General features: G+C 36.1%; 1 protein-coding gene across 7 annotated transcripts; it reads left to right on the forward strand.

Annotated features, from left to right (window-relative positions):
• Positions 1 to 477: 477 nt before the first annotated feature.
• Positions 478 to 16,512, forward strand: LOC129280995 (XK-related protein 6-like). 7 transcript variants are annotated; one of them, XM_064112682.1, is made up of 4 exons: positions 478 to 564; positions 7,317 to 8,202; positions 8,801 to 8,985; positions 9,566 to 15,543. In XM_064112682.1, the coding sequence occupies exons 2-4, from the start codon at positions 7,706 to 7,708 to the stop codon at positions 10,540 to 10,542; spliced, it is 1,659 nt and encodes a 552-aa protein (XP_063968752.1). In that variant the 5' UTR covers positions 478 to 564; positions 7,317 to 7,705; the 3' UTR covers positions 10,543 to 15,543. The 7 variants fall into 7 exon arrangements, with proteins under 7 accessions (XP_063968752.1, XP_063968751.1, XP_063968755.1 ...); XM_064112681.1 differs by having other exon boundaries at positions 530 to 998; positions 9,566 to 16,512; XM_064112685.1 differs by lacking the exon at positions 478 to 564 and adding an exon at positions 993 to 1,069.
• The last annotated feature ends 3,602 nt before the right edge of the window (positions 16,513 to 20,114 follow it).

Genomic DNA, 20,114 nt, shown 5'->3' on the forward strand with positions numbered 1-20,114 from the left:
AAAAATCATATCCATAATCATAAATTCTTTTCACCAATTTCTGCAAGGGTTAAAAAGAATAATCACATTCCTACGAGCAAAGTCTCATCAGTAACCCATAGGCGAGAACCACGTCACTTGTATATACCTATAATTACTTTTAACACATACTCATCATTTTCTTAAAATTATGTACCTGTATAAACCACATCTGTTTTTTTTTAATTCAACCGTGGCAGATATTTAAGCTGTAATGTGAATGAGTTGTATCTGAAGTGCATGGGTACGGGTCGATAGTGTCTATAAAATCTCCCGGGGGCAGTTAAATATAACCCTAGGGGCCATAATATGTAGGCTAAATGAAGCCCGCGAAAAACTTGTTTAGGGGATTGTTTTGCACGTGTACAGAGAAAAACTCGTTTCGGAGGTGTTTGGAAATAATGTGGTCACGCATGTGTACAGCAATACAATTGACTGCCCCCCCCCGGTAAATTCTTCAGTCAAATCTTAATCTTCTTTTGTGGATGGTACGTATCTGCTTCGAGTTGGTGCCTATAATATATAAAGCTCTGTTAGACGAAGGGGGTAGGTCGTTGTCCTTATTTTTTTGCGTATTCATTGTTTCTTTATTTTCATTAAAAAATCTTTCTTTTTCTTTCTTATTGTTTTTTGGTTATCATTCCGGGTTATTATTGTGGAACCTCTCTCGCCGAGGGGGGGGGGGGGGGACACGTGCAGTGCACCCCCTCCCCAGCGGCCCATCCTAGGCCCTTGGGGCGGGAGAGGGGCTGTGGGTGGCTGCTGGTCTTGATATGATGAAGAGTGAATTTCGAATGCTTATATTTTGTAAAAAAAGAGCCATAGAGAGCAAATTAGTATAATGAGTATAAAACAAACAAACAAACAACGAAAACAACTCCAATCATGACAGATTGCATTGCCGATACCATACAATAGGCGGGTCGATACGCCGAGATCTATCGAGATCGGACAGTTTCGACTTTTTATCTGCTGAATTGGTAAGTTGTTTAGCTTTTTCCTGTGAGTTTTTGGCAAAGCCAGTTATTCTATTTGACAGGGACTGCAGATAGTGAGTAACTTTAGGCGTTAAGTGAAGTAGTGAAGGTGCTGTGTGTGCTTTCGATTTCGCACAGCCTCAGGTAAAAATAAAATGAACTGTCTCGCTGACACAGTGACAACGACACGCACGTCAACGACCAGAAAATAAAATTAACTCGCTTTTAGATTTACGGTACCGTACCGTATCCCCGCGCCGCAGCCGACCCGGCCCGGGCCCGCGACTTCTGCAGTCTGCAGCATGCAGCGACGTCTCGTGGAAATGGCATATTACTATAATAATAGTAATTAGTATTAGGAGCCTTGAATTAGTGACGCACAAATTTTCTCATCCACAGCACAGTCACATTGCCTTTAAATGTTTTAATATCTGGATCTGGATCAGTGGATGTGAGCATCATGTACGATGCAGCCTTGCAGGGCCCTCCTGCTGGGCTGGGGCTGGGCATAAACGCATCGGGTAATTGACCTGAATTTTGCCAGGACCGGCAGGTGCAATACGTGCAATACACTGTCACCGGGTGAACACCCTACTCTTTGACGAATAGTGTATTGGTTTTAACACTTATTCAATGAACAAGGTTATGAATATGATATAAGTAAGTACTATAAACCTTGTTCATTGAATGAGTGGTTCTAAGACTAAGATCTCTATCTAGGCCCCTATGTGTGGCAAAATAAGGGTGGCAATGTTTGGCTTATTTTCTCTTTTTCTTTGGGACAAATGCTTGATTTTTTTACACTGACAGTTTCCATTACACCTATTTGTCATACAACTTGGCTCTTAAGTAAATTTGATTCTTTAAATTATTTTTTTCTTAATTAAAAATAGAGGGGATTAGAGATCAATAAATGAAAATTTTCTTGCCATATTACTTTCCACCAATAGAGGGCGTACACAAAAATATGCCCAAAATTCAAGTTTTTGAGCGCTCTGGTGAATACAAAAATTATTCCCAAGTACTAATAAAAAATGAATTGCAACTGTATGGAAATTAGTAATTTTGCTCACAAAAGTGATATTTTAATGATTTTTTAAAGTGTGTGCTCTGTACAACATTGGCATACCATACTCCATAGGCATAGACCTACCTGTAGATTCCCCACAGGCAGGATGGTTGCAGTGAACAAGTGATACAAGGGACCAACATTTGCGTCCTTTCCGATGGACGGAGTGTTTTTCCAACTGTATTCACACCTGCACTGAATACAGCTACAGTGCCAATGGTGAGGCACGCTAACAGTTAACCCAGAGAGCTCCCGCCCGCGCAGCGGGCGGGAGCCCAGAAGCTTACCGTGTATTTGACCATATTCACCGGACTAGGGTGATTTATGGTCTAAATATTTCTCCAAATGAATTGTGAAAACAGAAAGTATACAATTACCACGATTATATGGATGAAGGTCTAACGAGTGGCAGTTTCCTGACATCTGGGCACAGACTGGAACCTCAAAAAAACGAAAAGTTCTCTCCTCTACCCCAGTCTCGATCGGCCATTTTGTTACGATTTTTAACAAAAATGGCCGATCGAAACGGGGGTAGAAGGAGAGAACTTTTCAGTAACAGTAACAGACAACGCTATAGCACCAGTCTTTTTTGTTAGAAGACGCGTTTCGGCATGAGGGGGACTCAAACCCCTCACGTTGATATCTACGATCTTATCCGAAACATGCGCTCTAACCGACTGAGCTACGCTGCCTCCCTGAATATATGAGTGTTAAAATGGGGGGGTCTTCTGTGTAGAACCATAGAGCTATTCAGAGTGCTACATAAGCACTTGCCCGATTGCCCAGGGCAAGTAAAAGTTAGAGTCGGGCAAGAAAAGACCAAAACTACTTGCCCGAATTGGCAAGCAAAATTCTCACAGTAGAGTGACTAAAATTAGGGTCGATATGATATATTGACCCTAATTTTGGTCATGGCAGGCAAGATAAGTCACTTTGGAAAAAGAAATGCAATAAAGATTTAACAAAGTAGATCACTTTATAAAAACCGCAAAACTTTCTTTTGAAGAGGTAAAACTTTTTTTCAATGATTTTTTCGGGCAAGTATATTCCAACTATTTAAAAATTTACTTGCCCGACTGGGCAAGTGCTTCTAAAAATTTATGTAGCACCCTGCTATTATAGCTCTATGGTAGAACTAGTACACTAATACTCATCCAGCCTCCAGGCATGATTTTCAGTCCAGTCATGCCAGTGTTGGCGTGTTGTTGACCGTGTGTTGCCTTTTTGGTGTTGAAATTTGGACACTCACACGTACACATATTAGGCCCGTTTTGAAAATCCATTTTTGATGTACGTGTACACTGCGTGTTTTTCGGTCGTGTACACGTTGTAAACACTGAAAGCGAGTTATGTTTTCCGTGTTTCCGACATGTCGACACGGACCCGCATCAACATGTCAATGTGACATAAAAAAGGGTCTATATAGCCTAAGTCACTGTTTTAAAGCTTACCTGAGAAGTTAGAAGTATCAATCCACAAAAATTGGTGCAATTAAAAAGTTTACTCAGCTTAGCACCGCATTAAATTAAAGAATGCAAAAGAAAATCAGTGCAGGGCCCTAGCTAGCGCCGACGTTCGTTGGATGTGCATTTTGCATACTGTACCGTACATGCATGCACAGATCGCTGCAGAATTAAGTGTATCTGAAGTTATCGATTGATTGTAATTATTTTATTGCCAATTTGAGGAGCGTTTGTTCGTAGGCTTGTAGCACATGTGTACGAGCGTATAACACATAAGTTGTAGCAATGATCGCTGTCACAATTGGTGATTCTCAAATAGACCAGTTCGTAGTTACTCATGGACAATTTTAGTCAAATGACCTTTCATTTCTTTCATTATGATAGGCAGATTTCAAAGCAAGATATTACGTAAGCTTGCCTTACATAACAGGATGAAGAAATTGAATAGACCAGGTGACTATAGTAGCACACCAATGAACACTTTATGAAGGTATTTGTTGCATTCCTACTTTGAATGCATATCATAGCATGTTGCACAATGTACTTGGCAAACTGTGAAATACCAGTCGTTCGTGGACGCCTTGTTGTTTTTTGTGGATGTAAATGAAAACAACTATTCAAAAGAATATATGAATAATCAAGACATCAAAGTTGGTGCTTATCTCATTAGATTTTAAACCACCATGTCACGTTAGTACAAATGACCTTCCTCTGACCATGCGTAGAATCTTTTGATCATGCGCAGAAAGGAACTACGAACTGGCTTATTGGCTCTGAGTGTGATTGAGCAACGATTTCGAGCTTTCGAGACCGGAGCAGACCCATTTCGTGGTACAAAAACTTGAGTCTCCAGAATGAATGTGAATTAAATCTGCGATTTTGGAAGTAAACTCACTCTAGGTTAATTGAAATATATTGACATATTAATTATTAGTGATTAAAGCATGTGCAGTGTCTGAGAACTAAGATTTAATGTAAGGCTGTGAGCTTGTTCACTGACTTTACAGTCCCATGCAAGCTTTATGCAGATGCTACCGCGTGTTCACGGTGATGGAATTTAGTACACGTGCACTGACTTGACCACACGTGTACACGTGTACCCGAAACGGGCCTAACATGTATTTATATACTGATGATGTGGCAATGTATCACATCCCCACTTTTATTTTTTCTTACAGTGTATGTTATTACATGAAATCATAAATGTTTCATTTTTTCATACATGTGTAAATAGATGTCTCCATTATGATAAAATAAGTTGCAGCAATAAATAACTAATCAGTTATCAATCCTATTGTTTTAGTTCTTGGTAGAAAATTTTTGAATAAACCTAATTTCATATTAATAACATACAAAAGAACAAGTGGGGATATGATATCATCAGCCCACCTAATGAATATTCATAAAGACATGCCTAGAACGGTTTCTTTAAATCTTTAAAATTAACCCGATTTTGATCAAATTTTCATAATTTTGCTCTGTGAATTTATTGAGATATAAATATCTCCAGCCTGGACCGTCCCTTTAACACTATTTTTCAGGTCATTAAAGCCTCTGAAATGTCCCATACGTAATGCACACAAATTCTTGGACTTTCCCATCATTATATAAAGGGTGTTTAGTTTTTGTTTTTGTGAATAATTATTTCATAGTATGGTACCATAGTTTTTCAAAATCAGCACTGCTGCTATATTGAATCTCGTAATGCAGGTAAGACTGCTAGAGGTGCTCCACTTGTTAATGAGAGAAACTCATGCCCCTCCCTTCTGAAACTTTGTGGAAAAATATACATGGAAGAAAAGCTGCATGGATGGACTCTATTGATTTTTTTTAGTTTTTCATTCTCCAGACTTCCATTTTACTGTTCTTTCAATAGAATTCACTGATTGATAGCGACACTTCATTGTCACGCTAATTGCAAGGCTCTCAGGCCCAACAGGTTGCAGAATGTACTTTCTTTTTCAGTTGTACATAATCTTCTATTAAAGAAGACCTACATGGCTACTTGATAAAGATTTCACAAGGCGAATAACGTACTAATTGTGCACCCTTTCAGAGAAAACCTACAAGTTTGGTTGCCACATTTGGAGAGTGTAAGGTAACAAATCTACACCTGAAATGAAGATATCCTTGAGAATGAGTAATTAGCAAGGATTAGCACAAAAATGTCCCTTTGTACCACCATATTGGACCTGTGCCAGAAATACTGGTAATGTTTTTTCATAAAATTAGAAACAGAAGGATTTAAATTAATTTAACACTCTTCAGAAACGAGGAGGAATTAAAGCCCCGGGGAAAAGCTTGAGGAAAAAACATACCTTAAACACGTTTGCCTTGTCTAAAAAAAAACTTTGAGAAAAAAAACACCCTGAATACTGTTGACACCGCGATTGACCATTGACCAGTCTCAAAAAAGAAAAAAAAAACACCTTTTTCTTGAAAATCGTTTTTTAATGAGTGCACGCATGGCCCGCGTCCAAAACTGAAAAAATTCCCCATTAAACAGGTTTTTTTGGGGTCACGCATGTGTACAGCATATATTTGACTGCCCCCCCCCTGGATTAAACCTAATTGAAAATTCAACAAAATGTTGAAAGCAAAGTTAACAAGCAACAGCAAACATCCACTCTTCCTTGGTTTGAACAACCTCCCCTTGAGTTTACATTCAACCTCCTGCAGTACTGTACATAATGATGTCTTTAAATACAAAAGGACTTTGCTTTTAAATTCTTTTGTAAATCAAGAGTACCTTCCTTTAAAGAGCATGAGGGATTTAGCTACTTAAGACTACTAAATCCATGTAAGAGTGGGTGTCCCAAGGCTATATTCATTAGTGATTCTGTTCACTTTTAAATGATAAAGAAATTGTAGGTGATGTTCAGAGATGACACACTCCCCCAAAGGAAGACATTACCGCACATGTCATTGTAGCTTTTTCATGGAATGTGAATAGATTTGCGACAGCTTAATCTTGCCATCTTTGTCAATACCATGTACAAGAGAGAGAGAGACTTCAATAAACAAACATGTTTTTGGAAGGAAATTGGAAGGAGGCCAGTGATACTTACTTTGTGTGTAAATGATGATTTGTTTTTAATTCATGATGTAGATACTAGGAAGTGTGTATGTACATGACTACATGTATACAGCATGCAGTTATTTATAAATGGCAGTTGGCATTGTTGGCGATATTGACATTTAAGCCTGTAATTGCATCTACTCATCTTTTGACCTGATAACACTGTAAAAACACGATTGGAGCTCTTGGTGTGTTGAAAGGATGTGCACTGTACAAACTGCTGACAAAATTAGAAAAAGCCTTTTTTATTATAAAAGAAAAGAGTTCAGGGTCAAGGATGAAGGCTCATGTATATGATGTAGGCCAGCATGTATGCCTTTATTTACCATGTTTACCTTTATTTACCATGTTTATCATGTTGATCATGTTTAGAGTATTGTTTGACCTTATTTGGTCTTGGTTTTTAAATAAAGTGAAGACCTTGATTTATAGGGGGCATGTTTCATTTTTAAGTGTTTTCACTTCGGGGTTAAAATGTGCACATGCCTACTGATACTGTATGTAAATAATTAAGGTATTCTATTATTATCATTTTGCCTCCGACGAAGATTCTGCTAGGATCGAAAGCTTAGGCCCCTTTTTTACTTTCTAATTATTATTTTTTACTTGAAAACCTGTGGTACTGTAGGACATGTACACTGTATATGCTGCTGTGCAGTAATATAGTCGAGTGTCTAATGTCCTATTTTTGCGTTTCATCTTTAATACAGGTTGGAGACTCATGTATGAAGTAGAACCTTTCAAAAGCAGAGGCACTTTCAGACGGATGCGCTTTCGAATCTGGGGACCCGAGAACCAAAGACAACAGGTTGATGAAACCTTTCTTAAAAAAAAAACCCACCATCTACAGGCTTTGGAAGATCTTGGACTTTGGACTTTATTGGCGGGTCACCGTCACAATTACATGCACATCATAAAGTTTAATGTACAAATAAATACTTGAGAATTAGAACACAAGACAATGAAAATTAAACATGTATATGACTACATGTGAGATGTATTTCACCAGAAGCTGATCGATTCTTTAAAATCTACTGTTTTGAATGTCTTACAAATCGATACCAAGCCTTCTTCATCTCTGTAATTGTGATTAGTAACCATGACAGCAGACAGTCCTGACATTGGTGATACCACCAACGCTCTACGAAAAACACCGTCGAGAGAACTCGAACTCGACTTCACAGTACCTCACCAAAGTGCGGGCAATGCTCAGCCCCGTGAAAGCATCCAGAGTGATGTCTTGAACCAAACTCAGCCAGAGGAGACAACTACTTGTGGAATATGCGTCAAAGGAGGGCGCTTTACCACCGTCGACGCCCTTTTCATCTTGGGCGGCATGATCATGTACATCGCTGATCTCGTGACGGACCTTGTTGTTGGGGTGCAGTATTTCCGAGAGGGCTATGCATTGTGGGCTATCATGACGTTCATCTTTGTTCTGCTGCCCTCGCTTGTTCTGCAATATTTCAGCTTTCGATGGTTTGTGTCGGATCTAGATGAGGATCCGGAGCATAAGAAGAAGGGATTGTTTGCTAAGCTGTGGTCTTGGTGTCAATGGCTCTTTACTCATGTTTTACAGCTTGGAGCAGTCAAAAGGTAAGATACTAGGATATATCTCTATCATGTACATAGTTTCGCAGATTTCTCTCTGAAATAAGGAGCAGTTTAATAAAGGAACATACATGTAGTATGTTCCAATTTTGTAAATATCTGGAAAAAAATAAGGAAAATGGAAGCACATGAAAGTTCTGAAGTTTCAAATAGTCACACCACGTTTTTGAATTTGGGGCAGGGCTCAAATTAATCAAAGACCATCTGATAAGGCCATGGCCTCCGATGCCCTCAGAAATGACCTTGATGCCCTTCTAAAAATCTGTAGACTTTAACGCCAAAATAATACGTGTATATCCCTTCCGCCTGTGGCTTTGGTGCCCTGTTGTAATGCAGTACATGTGTCACATTGAAAAGTACATTTTACAATTGATGACCTTTTTTAATGGCCTTGGATGCCCCCTTCCTTTCCTTTAAGTGCCCTTTTTGAAAATGGCCTCGACCCTTTGAATTCTTTATAATTCGAGCCCTGTTGGGGATTTCCAAATTGGCAGAATATTTCTCTTTAGGTGAATTAATTGACTCGATTACAATCCCAAACAGATGGAAAGTAATCGCATTTGATATACATTTCGCTTTTCAGATATTGGCGGACCCTAAAATTTGGGTTGCGGAGTCGCAGAGACCATGGTTACTACAAACTGATGATCTATGAGTACCGGGACATCACCATGCTGCGTCTCCTAGAAGCCTTCATGGAATCGGCTCCTCAGCTTGTTCTTCAAGTTTACATCATGGTGGAGAGTGAAGAACTCTACTGGCTAACTGGTAAGTTTGGGATGCTTAGATTTTAAAAAAGGCTTCGCAATGGTAGGAAGAACCACCTTTAATAATAGGTACAGAAATATTTGAGTTGACATATTTATTGTCATTTTAATTCAAATATTTGTAAACAATATGTGATATTGAAGTAAGAGCAAATGTGGGTACTGTGAAATATTTTTAGAACAATTGTTTGACACTTATCTGACAAATGTGTTGATAGTACCATTAAAACCTTAAAAATCAATTTATCGGGGGATGGGGTTGAAATTGTAGGAGATAAAAAAATGAATGTAAAGACCATATTGTGTTCAATCATACATCGAGTTGAATCATATTCATATATGCCTTTTTTGTGTGGAAAGTTTTTTGGGAGCAATATGTATCTTTTATAAAAAAAAGAAAATTCTGATAATATATTTAAAGAAATTGTTTTTTGAAACCTACATGTAGATAAATTGAAAATTAATGATGAATTCAAATATCTGAAGTTTGATATGTACATCCTGTAGGCAAGTTATTTTCAATCTGTGCAAGTGAAAAATGCATGCATGTATTTCTTTTCTTCTCTTTTTCAATTTTTTAGCTGCATCAGCTATTGTGTCCCTTAGTTCTCTCGCATGGGCACTTGAAGCATACCACAAGGCTCTGCGAGACTCACGAGCTGACAAGAAGAAAATCACATACTATGGTGTGGTCCTGCGCATCACTTGGCGACTCTTCACCATCACTGCTCGCGTCATTGCCCTTGCCCTGTTTGCATCAATCTATGAGTGGTGGGTCTTTGTCGTGGTTGGTGCGCATTGGGTCATGATGACTCTCTGGCTGGTCTGGCAACAGACCGACTTCTGTGATACTAAATTTGAGGAAGTCCTCTTTGACGCAGTCATGGGAATCATTCACATCTTCTGTTTCTTCAACATGAAGGAGGGTCGCACTCGATACCGTGCGCTAGTCTTCTACACCATTATATTCATCGAGAATACCATCATGTTCGGGTTGTGGTATCACAGACAGGAATCGAGGGAGAAGATGTACGGTTTGCCCGCACTTATTTTCGTCTGGGGCGGGTTCTTCATCGGCGCCTTCCTCATGGCATTTTATTACCGTTTCTGCCATCCGACGGGGAAGCTTCCATTTTGTTTATGCGGAGTTCATGATGACACGGAAGATCAGCAGTCACAGAAGGAAACAGTGACCAATCACGCTGTGGCTTTGAGAAGCTTGTCACATCAAAGCAATGGAGGAGTGGCAGGTGGTGATGAGGTAGATGGAGGAGGCAATGAAGTTGATGGTTGCGCTTATGCCAAAGACTTAGACGGCAAGCTCAACCGTAAAATGTCGGAACGCGATCGATACTATGCAAACCTCTTTTCGTATAAATGGCGACGTCACATACATCCGGAACTCCTTCCTAACAACAGATTGCAAAAATATGTAGATGGTGTAGTGACAGCGCCACCCATGTCACCACTGCATCCAGAAATGATAGATACTGAAGCTGTTTACAGAGTGGATGCTAATGAAGTATCAACACAACCGCATGCACAAGACCTGTTGTGATTTTGCATTTAGTTTGTGCCATGTAAGTTTGTACGGGTAGTTACATCCTTACCTTATTGGCAGATAGGTGTCGGTATTGATCTTTATCATGTAAATTCTCAATACTGTATGCCTGGCATAAGGGCTTTAGCTGAAGCATGAGCTACTTGAAGTTTTTTGTGCGTGTAAGATTTAACGCCCTTGTGTCGGGTATATAGGGATGGGAATTAATGTACACGCATCTCCTAACTTCCTTCTGTCAGCCAGGTAATGTTATACTTTATGTGTCATATCAAACAACACATTTGTGTGCCTCTGTCCTCTGAAAATATATTAATACACAGAGTAATGATGGATATTGTCACATGTAAATCTTAGTATAGTGGGATTTACACTATATACTTTATTTACAGAAAGCACAAATCAATATTCTAGTCATTATTACGAGAGGCTTGTGGTGCGACTGTACTTTCGTAGGAAAAACGATGTACATTTAGCACGGGTAGACAATTGAAATATTACAGAAATATTCAATTTATCAAGGAATCCCAAGCGCAGGGAGGAATACGGATAAAATCAGTAGATCTACAAAAGAGACCCCAGTAAAAGCATCGAGGTTTGTAATCACTTTGAAAGAGAAATTGCTTTTAAGTGGGAATTGAACCCGGGTCACCGGAATCTGAAATCCCGTTCTCCCGACTGATCTAGCATGCCTCCCTAGGGTGTATTACAATGTACATGTGTAGAAAATGTTGGTAGAATTAGAGCTTCAATACGTTCCCCATTGAATGCGTGCTGGGGAACGGAAATAGTTGTTTTTATAATGGCATTAAAGGAAACCAAAACCCAAGAAGAGAAGCAATCGTATTTGAGAGAGTAACAAAAGAGGAAAAAATTATAACAAGTTTCAGCAGAATTGGTTTTGAAATAAGCAAGTTATGTGAGATGTTTAAAAAGTCTTGTTGGACTGGATCCTCAAATTGGCCACCATGGCTCAGAATTACAGATTCTGTGGACAACTCTTCATTTGTGTTGTACACAAATTTTTAAATTTTCCCCATCATCTTTCCAATTGCATCTTGCCTCCTGATGAGCATAACATTATGTCATGGGAAAATATAATTCATACCACATAATATGTCAAGGTCAGAGGGAGATAATGTGAAATTAATGGGAAAATCTGAAAATATGTGTACAAAACAAATGGAGAATTGTCCACAAAATCAGACATTTTGAAGCATGTTTGCCAAAGTGAGGATCCCCATAGACAGTACAACTGGACTTTTCAAACTTCCAACTTTGTTCTATAACTGATTTTGATGAAACAGGTTTTAGATTGCTCCTCTCATTTAATTTCTTCTTATAAGACGGATTCTACCCTTGTATTTTGGTTTCCATTATTTAACTGCTCCGGAGACATCATTTCCCAATCAACTAGAGTTTAAATATGTGGAAAAGAAGAGCTTTGATTCACAATTTACATTTATATGTATTTCTTTTTTACAAAATACTGATCATTTCACTTTGTATTTATAAATTAGACTAATCATTTCACTTTCATTAAGCTTTTAAGGCTATCCATTTATTAATGGGAAATTCTTCCAAAGAAAGAAAGAAAGAAAGAAAGAGAGAGAGAGAGAGAAAGAAAGAAAGAAGAATACCCCCCCAACTGTGCCCAGTCAAAACTTGAACCCTGCCTCCCCCTCTAACATGGACATTGTACTTAAAATTCATAATTTTTTAAAAGTTATTTTTACATGCATGTGTATACATGCATATTTTATGGTGAGAGGTACTACAAATAGATACATTTTCTTCTTTGATGATGATTTTCTAGCAGCATTTATCTGAAAGAAATAAACATAAGGTTGGAAATTACAAGCGCACAAGAAGAGAGGTGACTGTATATATATGTACATGTACCTCTAGTTAATCATTGATTTTTGTTTTTGTGTTAGCACTTTGTCAGATTCTATTTATAGAAGTGAGTCAATTGGTTTCCTGTCATTTTTTTCAATATTAAAGAGCTTACTTAACATAAAACTTATTTACTTATTGTTTTTTATCTCTCTTGATCTTGTTATTAATGATTCTTTCTCAACAAGAATAAAAGATTTCATTGATTTTTGTCTCGCCTGAACGAAGTTCGACAGAGACCTAGTGATCCCTTTCCTGTTGGTCTGTTACAAAAATTTTAATGTTTTTGTTTGCTCTCATTTCTTTATTTCTGCATCAATTATAGTCACACTCAACTCAACACTTGATACAGTACATGTATATGATCCTTGGGTAATACCCATGTGCTTTCATGAGGATGATAAGGTCAAAGGCCATCTAGGGATCAAAGGATCATAATTGCATATTTTATTGATTGCAAAATCAAGCAACAGTTCTTTTGTTCAGATTTTCAATGGGCATGTGTATTGGATTAGGTCAGTAGAGGCATGACGCAAATGGCATAAGAAAATGAATTTTATAATTATGAGGATTTATCATTGTTTATCTGCAATCACGTTATTTGGGGGAAAGGATACACTTGTTCAGTGCGTGTACTTGTTCATGGCCACACTAACAAATGGCGATTGGTTTACATGTATGTTTATTCTAATTTTCAACTGAATTTATATCTGTAATGTATTTCTTGGTGTGCTATATAATTCATTGCTCAGCTGATTTTTAGCCTATTATTAGGTGGTCTGTCATAAATATGACAGATCACCTATTATATTCGTCAGATTTTACTTTATTTATTTTTATTGCCAAATTTTGTTCCCACTTTATCTCAAAATCGGGCTTGTCAAATTTCTTGATTTTCATGTCATGTATGGAAATTATTATGGAATCGCGAAACGAAACTTTTCAAGGTTATCAAATCATGATGACGTCATCTAGGCGCCATTTTGTAAAATTAAATTATTGATCATATCATCGCAACTAATCATAAAAAATCATCCATATTTGCATCATATCAAGTTCAGGTCACAGGTCATCAGGAAATGTCATCAGAGGTCATGCAAAGGTCACGACGCGCACGTACGCGCGCGTCAAAATTTTAAATTTCCCCAAATCAACCGTGGTCAAGTTTGGGTACGTTTCAGGTCATTTTGAGCACGTCAAGAATTTGCGCGCGCACAGGTATGCGTGCGCGTTCTTACACCTACAATCGGTATGCATCTTCGAGTCGTCATTTATTTTATGTCTGTCCATTGTCCATTATCTTCTGATTAATTTGATACCTCATTCAGCCTCTTACGACCAATAATACGGGAATGCGCGTCCATTCAAATTTGCATTACACGCGCGTGCCAACTCTCAAAATAAGTCATAAGTGGGCATAAATATGCCTATATAAAATTCACTGTAGCTCTTCAGGGAGTCCGTTGACCCCCAATTTTGTTTCCCTATTCGAATAGAGTATGAAAAGGAGATATGATTTCATGCCACATTTGACCCTTAAAAACATCGTGACGTCATCAAAATGGCGTCGGAACTAAAAATTAACCTTTTTTGTTTCATGATGTCACCACACTCATGTAAATTTATTCTTATTCCGTAAATATTGGTTATTTCTCGCCAAATTTTCAATATCTTTTAGCTTTTTGTACCCTTTAGACAATATGTCCATTGTATCATTTTAAAGCTTGTACTATTCTCAAAACTAGAACTTGTAGAGGTTTGTCATCATGCCAATTTTCTACTTGCAAAAATGTACATTGACAATATGTTTCCTGTTTTGCGTTTGCCGTCTGTCGGAAACATTGTGGTCGACTAGATAACGCACCTGACTGATAAAGCAGGGGTCGGTGGTTCAAAAACCTTGCCTGACTTTTTTTTTTTTTTCCTTTTTAGGTGGTCTGTCATGAATATGACAGATCACCTATTATATTCGTCAGATTTTACTTTATTTATTTTTATTGCCAAATTTTGTTCCCACTTTATCTCAAAATCGGGCTTGTCAAATTTCTTGATTTTCATGTCATGTATGGAAATTGTTATGGAATCGCGAAACGAAACTTTTCAAGGTTATCAAATTATGATGACGTCATCTAGGCGCCATTTTGTAAAATTAAATTATTGATCATATCATCGCAACTAATCATAAAAAATCATCCATATTTGCATCATATCAAGTTCAGGTGACAGGTCATCAGGACATATCATCAGAGGTCATGCAAAGGTTACGACGCGCACGTACGCGCGCGTCAAAATTTTAAATTTACCCAAATCGACCGTGGTCAAGTTTGGGTACGTTTCAGGTCATTTTGAGCATGTCAAGAATTTGCGCGCGCACAGATATGCGTGCGTGTGCTTGCACCTACCATCGGTATGCATCTTTGAGTCATCATTTGTTTCATGTCTTTCCATTGTCCATTATCTTCTGATTAATTTGATACCTCATTCAGCCTCTTACGACCAATAATACGGGAATGCACGTCCATTCAAATTTGCATTACTCGCGCGTGCAAACTTGCAAAATAAGTCATAAATGGGCAAAAATATGCCTATATAAAATTTACTGTAGCTCTTCAGGGAGTCCGTTGACCCCAAATTTTTTCTCACTCTTGGATATAGTCAATATCTCATTTGGAGATTTCGTAATTATGTCAAGATTAAGTTATTAGTGAAAATAACATATTTTTGCAACATACATCAACGTATTTGACAATATCTTCGTTATTACTGGTCAGTTTTCTCCCAAATTTTGATACGATGTAGTAAAGACAATTCTCTGCAAATAACGTGAGACTAATTTTCATTCTTGACCACAGCATCAATGTGTTATGACTTGTTTAAGTTTTTTCAATTTTTTTCTGGACCTAATTTCTTAAAAAATTTTAAAGGACATTTTTTATTAATCAATTGTGCGGTCTTGCTGAAAATTTCAAGCCTCCTTGCATTGCGGTTTTTTTATGTAGGACATTTTTTGTATTTTTGCCGGAACTTTATAAGGGGTAATTTTAACATTTTAACAATTTTAACATCATTTACGCATTTTTCTAAGGAAACGCTGCAATATTGAGACGCTATTGGGTTGAAAAATTTCATTCTGGACTTTTTGCGGAAATTCCTGGATTTTTTCTATTTGGTAATTTTTACTAAATAACGTATAACAAGTTTTCAGGTACCTTCTGTCAAATGAAAAATTGTGCAATTTAGTTAATTACACATTTTCCCGAACTTTTGCAGGAATATTCCGAGTATTTGAATATTTTACCTGACGTTTTTCAGCAAAAACCATCAAGAAAGAATTTTCAGGTAAATTTCGAAGTCTTACACAATTAATATATGGATATTGAAAATTCTTGACGGAAAATATTATGTGAAATGTCTAGAAATTTGCAGAGATTTTGCAAACATTTACCCCCCAAAATATACTTAATTCTTTTATCAAATACATCACTGATGAATATTAGAGTGAATGCTGTAAAATTGTTACATTGTGAAACTTCTCATAAAAATTATAAAAATTAGCAGAAATTTTGAATGAAAATATTAAAGATATTTTATTTTTCAGAAAGTATCACTTATGAATTTTCAAGTATTCTGTAAATTTCATTCCCAATGATGTTGTAAAAATTCTTGCTTGAAATCATAAAAAAAATTGCTGACAGTACAAAGAATTGAAAAAAAAAAAATTTTGCATAAAAACATTAAAGTACTGTCGATTAAAATTAGCTGCTGTGAAAATTAAGGCGCCTTTCAATACGTTATTTTGAAAAACTAATTTGGGTAAAATCGTCTGAAAATTATGAGGAGTTTTTAAGGCGTTTTACGTGCTCCAAACTTCATTTCGTATTTACCGTTTTGCATTATCACCATCATTATAATCATCCGCGATTTTCATCACCACATTAATAATCACATTTAGCAATGGTCAAAATTTATTCCTATGTTGTCTATGATGAAGATTATCAATCATATCTAAATGATTCATTCCATACAACATTAGCCGACACTGAATGAAAAATCATGACAGACCACCTAATTCGTCCGCATGACGAATTAAAATCTAGTTTATATTTAGATGTGTATCCTAATTTACATGTATACATGGTATACTCAAGTAGTTTGTTATTTTAGGAAGAATGTATTCTGAACACCCTCCAAGTATAAAAAGATATAAAGTTGATGAACATGTGTATGAAAAAAGGAGTACACGTATGTATATTGATAAACAGGTACATGTACTTTGTTGTGCCTCATCAAAGAACTTCCAATAATTCATTTCTATATGATTTTTTTATTTATTTTGTTGTTAATTTATTTAATGAGTTTATTCATTTTTATGTAATTTTTATTTTTTTCATTTTACCTATTGTTATTAATATTGTTATATTCTATTTTTTTTTATTATTATCATTATTATTATTATTATTATTATTTTTTTTTTTTGGGGGGGAGGGGGGATATTTTCAAATTCAGTACACTTGAATCTTTAGGTACTTATATTAAAGATGTTTAAAACTAGAGAGGCTTACAACATGTCCATTTATTTACTATTTATACCAAAAAAAATTAGATTTGTTAATTGTAATACTACATAACATTTTGTATTTGTCAATTGATTGTTAAATCAGTCATAATAAAAGGCTACATGTACATGTACATGCATGTATTGTGAATTTATACTTAAAAAACAACAACATTGAACAGGAAAGAGATGGAGCTATGAAGCTACAATGTTGCCTCTATTATGCAAGGTTATGTAACATGTACTGTCCGTAAGTAACAACTTACGAGATGAATATAAAATAAATCCAATGTTAATGCTTGCACATGCAGTAGATTATAAAAAATGTCATCATTGTCAATTATTTTAGACAAAATACGTTCATGTACTGTCAAAATGTAAGGAAAACTTTGGATTGTAAAATTTACTTTCATATGTCTTAAAATTTCTATCCATTTTAACTCTTTCTTCTAGTTAAGCATGAATTTATACATTTGTATTAAAATATACGACATCAATATAATATAGATATATATATTTTTCAATTCGTGAATGAAGTAGAAATGTTGTGTACCTGATTCACTGATTACTATAATATGTGGACAAAAAAAATGAATGAATTAAAAAAGTGGACCAAGCATTTTCAGTACAGTCAGATGTTGCTGAATTGAAAAGGTGAAAAATATAAATTATGACTCCAATTGTTACTTCCACATACATGTACTTGTCCATTCCAGTTTTAATGATTAATATGGTGCCTGGCGAAGTCCTGAAAATATTGCCAACTGTTGTTATTTGCTATGTTTTAATAGTTGTACATGTAAATTTATGTTATGATGTACTCTGTTTCCTTGCTAAAATGGGGGGGGGGGGGGTCTTAATTTATATATAGCCTTTTCCAAACTTGACAACCAACTGCTGAATGTTTTGCAAACTGTCAAGCTGACTCATTTCAATTTTCTCAGAGGGGTGTTTCATCAAAGTTGTCAGCACTGACTAAATGGTCTTTGCTGACTATTTCAGTGAAATCCTTAGTTTTGATTGGCTAAGAAGCACTGGCCTCTGACTGTTGCTATGGTAACTGTCGGAGAAAGACAACTTGTCAGTGCTTAAACATTTTACTTGGACTAAATTTGTAAGGGTAATCGTTTTAAAATGTTAACAAATGATAAGCTTTTCAACATCAAATTCCTGTGAATAATAAGAATTTAATATCAAAGAGATTGAAAATATAATTTAGCACCGATCACACCTTCCAGTTTTTTATAAAATCTGTAACCTTAATATGCAGTTTAAAGGGATCGTTTAAATTTGTGAGCAGCTGATTTTAAAAATTCTCAAACTGAGTTGAAACGTGCGTATGAGTGCCTGTATTTGTCCTCAAAAACCCTGAAACAGACCACAATATAGGACGAAAAACTCTAATTTAGAAACAAGTAGCAATTAGCCTGATTTTGAGAACCGTCTAGTAGACGGGTTCAGCTTATGACCAGTTTTCTCCAATTCAAAAAGTCCGTTGGCTATTTTGACTGCCTTCTGTTGTGTGTATCTCCTATACACACACTATTAGCTGCACTATACATTCAGTGTATACCTTGTACACACTGTATGTAGGTCATGCTGTGTTCATCTAGAATTAATGTGTTGTGGTGCACAGATTCCCTGTATACACATACATGTAGCCATTGAAACCAACTCCCAATTATTTCAAACTTTGGTTTACATCTCCAAGGTTTTAAAATTGATCTTGTAAATATAATGCTTTGAAACTTTTGGGATGGTATTTTTACACTATAAGCCTAATGTTTAGCCCATTTTCAGGAACCAAAAAGAGAATTTTTTAAATCAGAACAAAGTGAAATGATCACTTTAATGAAACATCCCTAGTTATAACAAGTAATGAATAGTTATAAAGTTGGGCTTGTTTGAGAATGGTCATAATATATATAAAATGTGTATATCTAGTGTGATGTGACCACAGCGGACACTTCGTTATTCAAGGTAACACTTATTGTGAAAATTTGACATCATTACGAACATGATTTTTTTCCCCGTTATCAATGTACATGTATGTTTATTTGGTCAGTACAAACTGTATATTCACTTTTATTGAGAAATTTATTGATATTGTCAGATGTCTTTTTATTCATTTGTATTGATATTTTTTTAGGTTGCTCCAAGTTGGGCTACAAATTACATTCATAGTCTGCATGAGTGTGTGTTAATTTGTTCTGAATATATACATGTAGATAGATGTTTTTTACTTAATAAATTGGTATATAGCTCATAGATAAAGAATGATTTCTTACAAGAAAATCTGCCCTGTGGATGTCTTATTAATGATAATGATACTAATAGTAATAGTTATAATGAAAACAATGATATTGATTAAATAATCAATATGGTAATTGGTGGTTGCTTTGTAGCTGGTCATTGTACAATCGGTAGTGACATTTCTAGAACTGGATTGATTTTTTTAATTCTAAGAATGAACGCGAAATACACTGGAAATAATCATGCACATAGTAAAAACTGACCAACAGAGTTTAGAAAGAACAATCTCAGGATTATATCTGCTACATGTATGTAGTACTTGAGAAAATAAAGTTTGATGAAGTATAGTTTTGTGGAATTCTTTACACTTGTAACATAAATGGGTTCATGATTTTACTATACAAAGAAGTAAATAATGTTCATACACAAGATGATTATGAATGTATGCAATAGTATTTTAATAAAAATTGTAATGTTTGATGCCAACTAGAAGACAGATTTGTTATCTTTCGTTGTCAAGTTCTTGTTTGTTATATTGCCTTCTCCTGTGTGTAATAATGATACAGATGACAATAATTGATTACAAAACTAATAGTATCAATAATGCAATGTTAATAAGAAAAAAGAGTAAGCTATATTTATCCCTTCTATCTCTTTGAAAGATGTTTTATTTTTGTCATCACTCACTTCATTCATCCTTGAATGCAGCGGCGTAACAGGGGTCGGTGGCCAGGGGGGGGGGGGGGGGGGGGAGGCAAGAGCCAAAAATTTCCCGGTCATATCATTGTATGAACAGGCGTAATGGTGTAATGAGGCGACGATTTTGCGTATCGGGCAGAATTTATCTTTAAAAAAAACTTGCGAGCGA

Source organism: Lytechinus pictus, chromosome 17 (genome assembly GCF_037042905.1).
Source record: "Lytechinus pictus isolate F3 Inbred chromosome 17, Lp3.0, whole genome shotgun sequence".
Taxonomy (NCBI): Eukaryota; Metazoa; Echinodermata; class Echinoidea; order Temnopleuroida; family Toxopneustidae; genus Lytechinus; species Lytechinus pictus.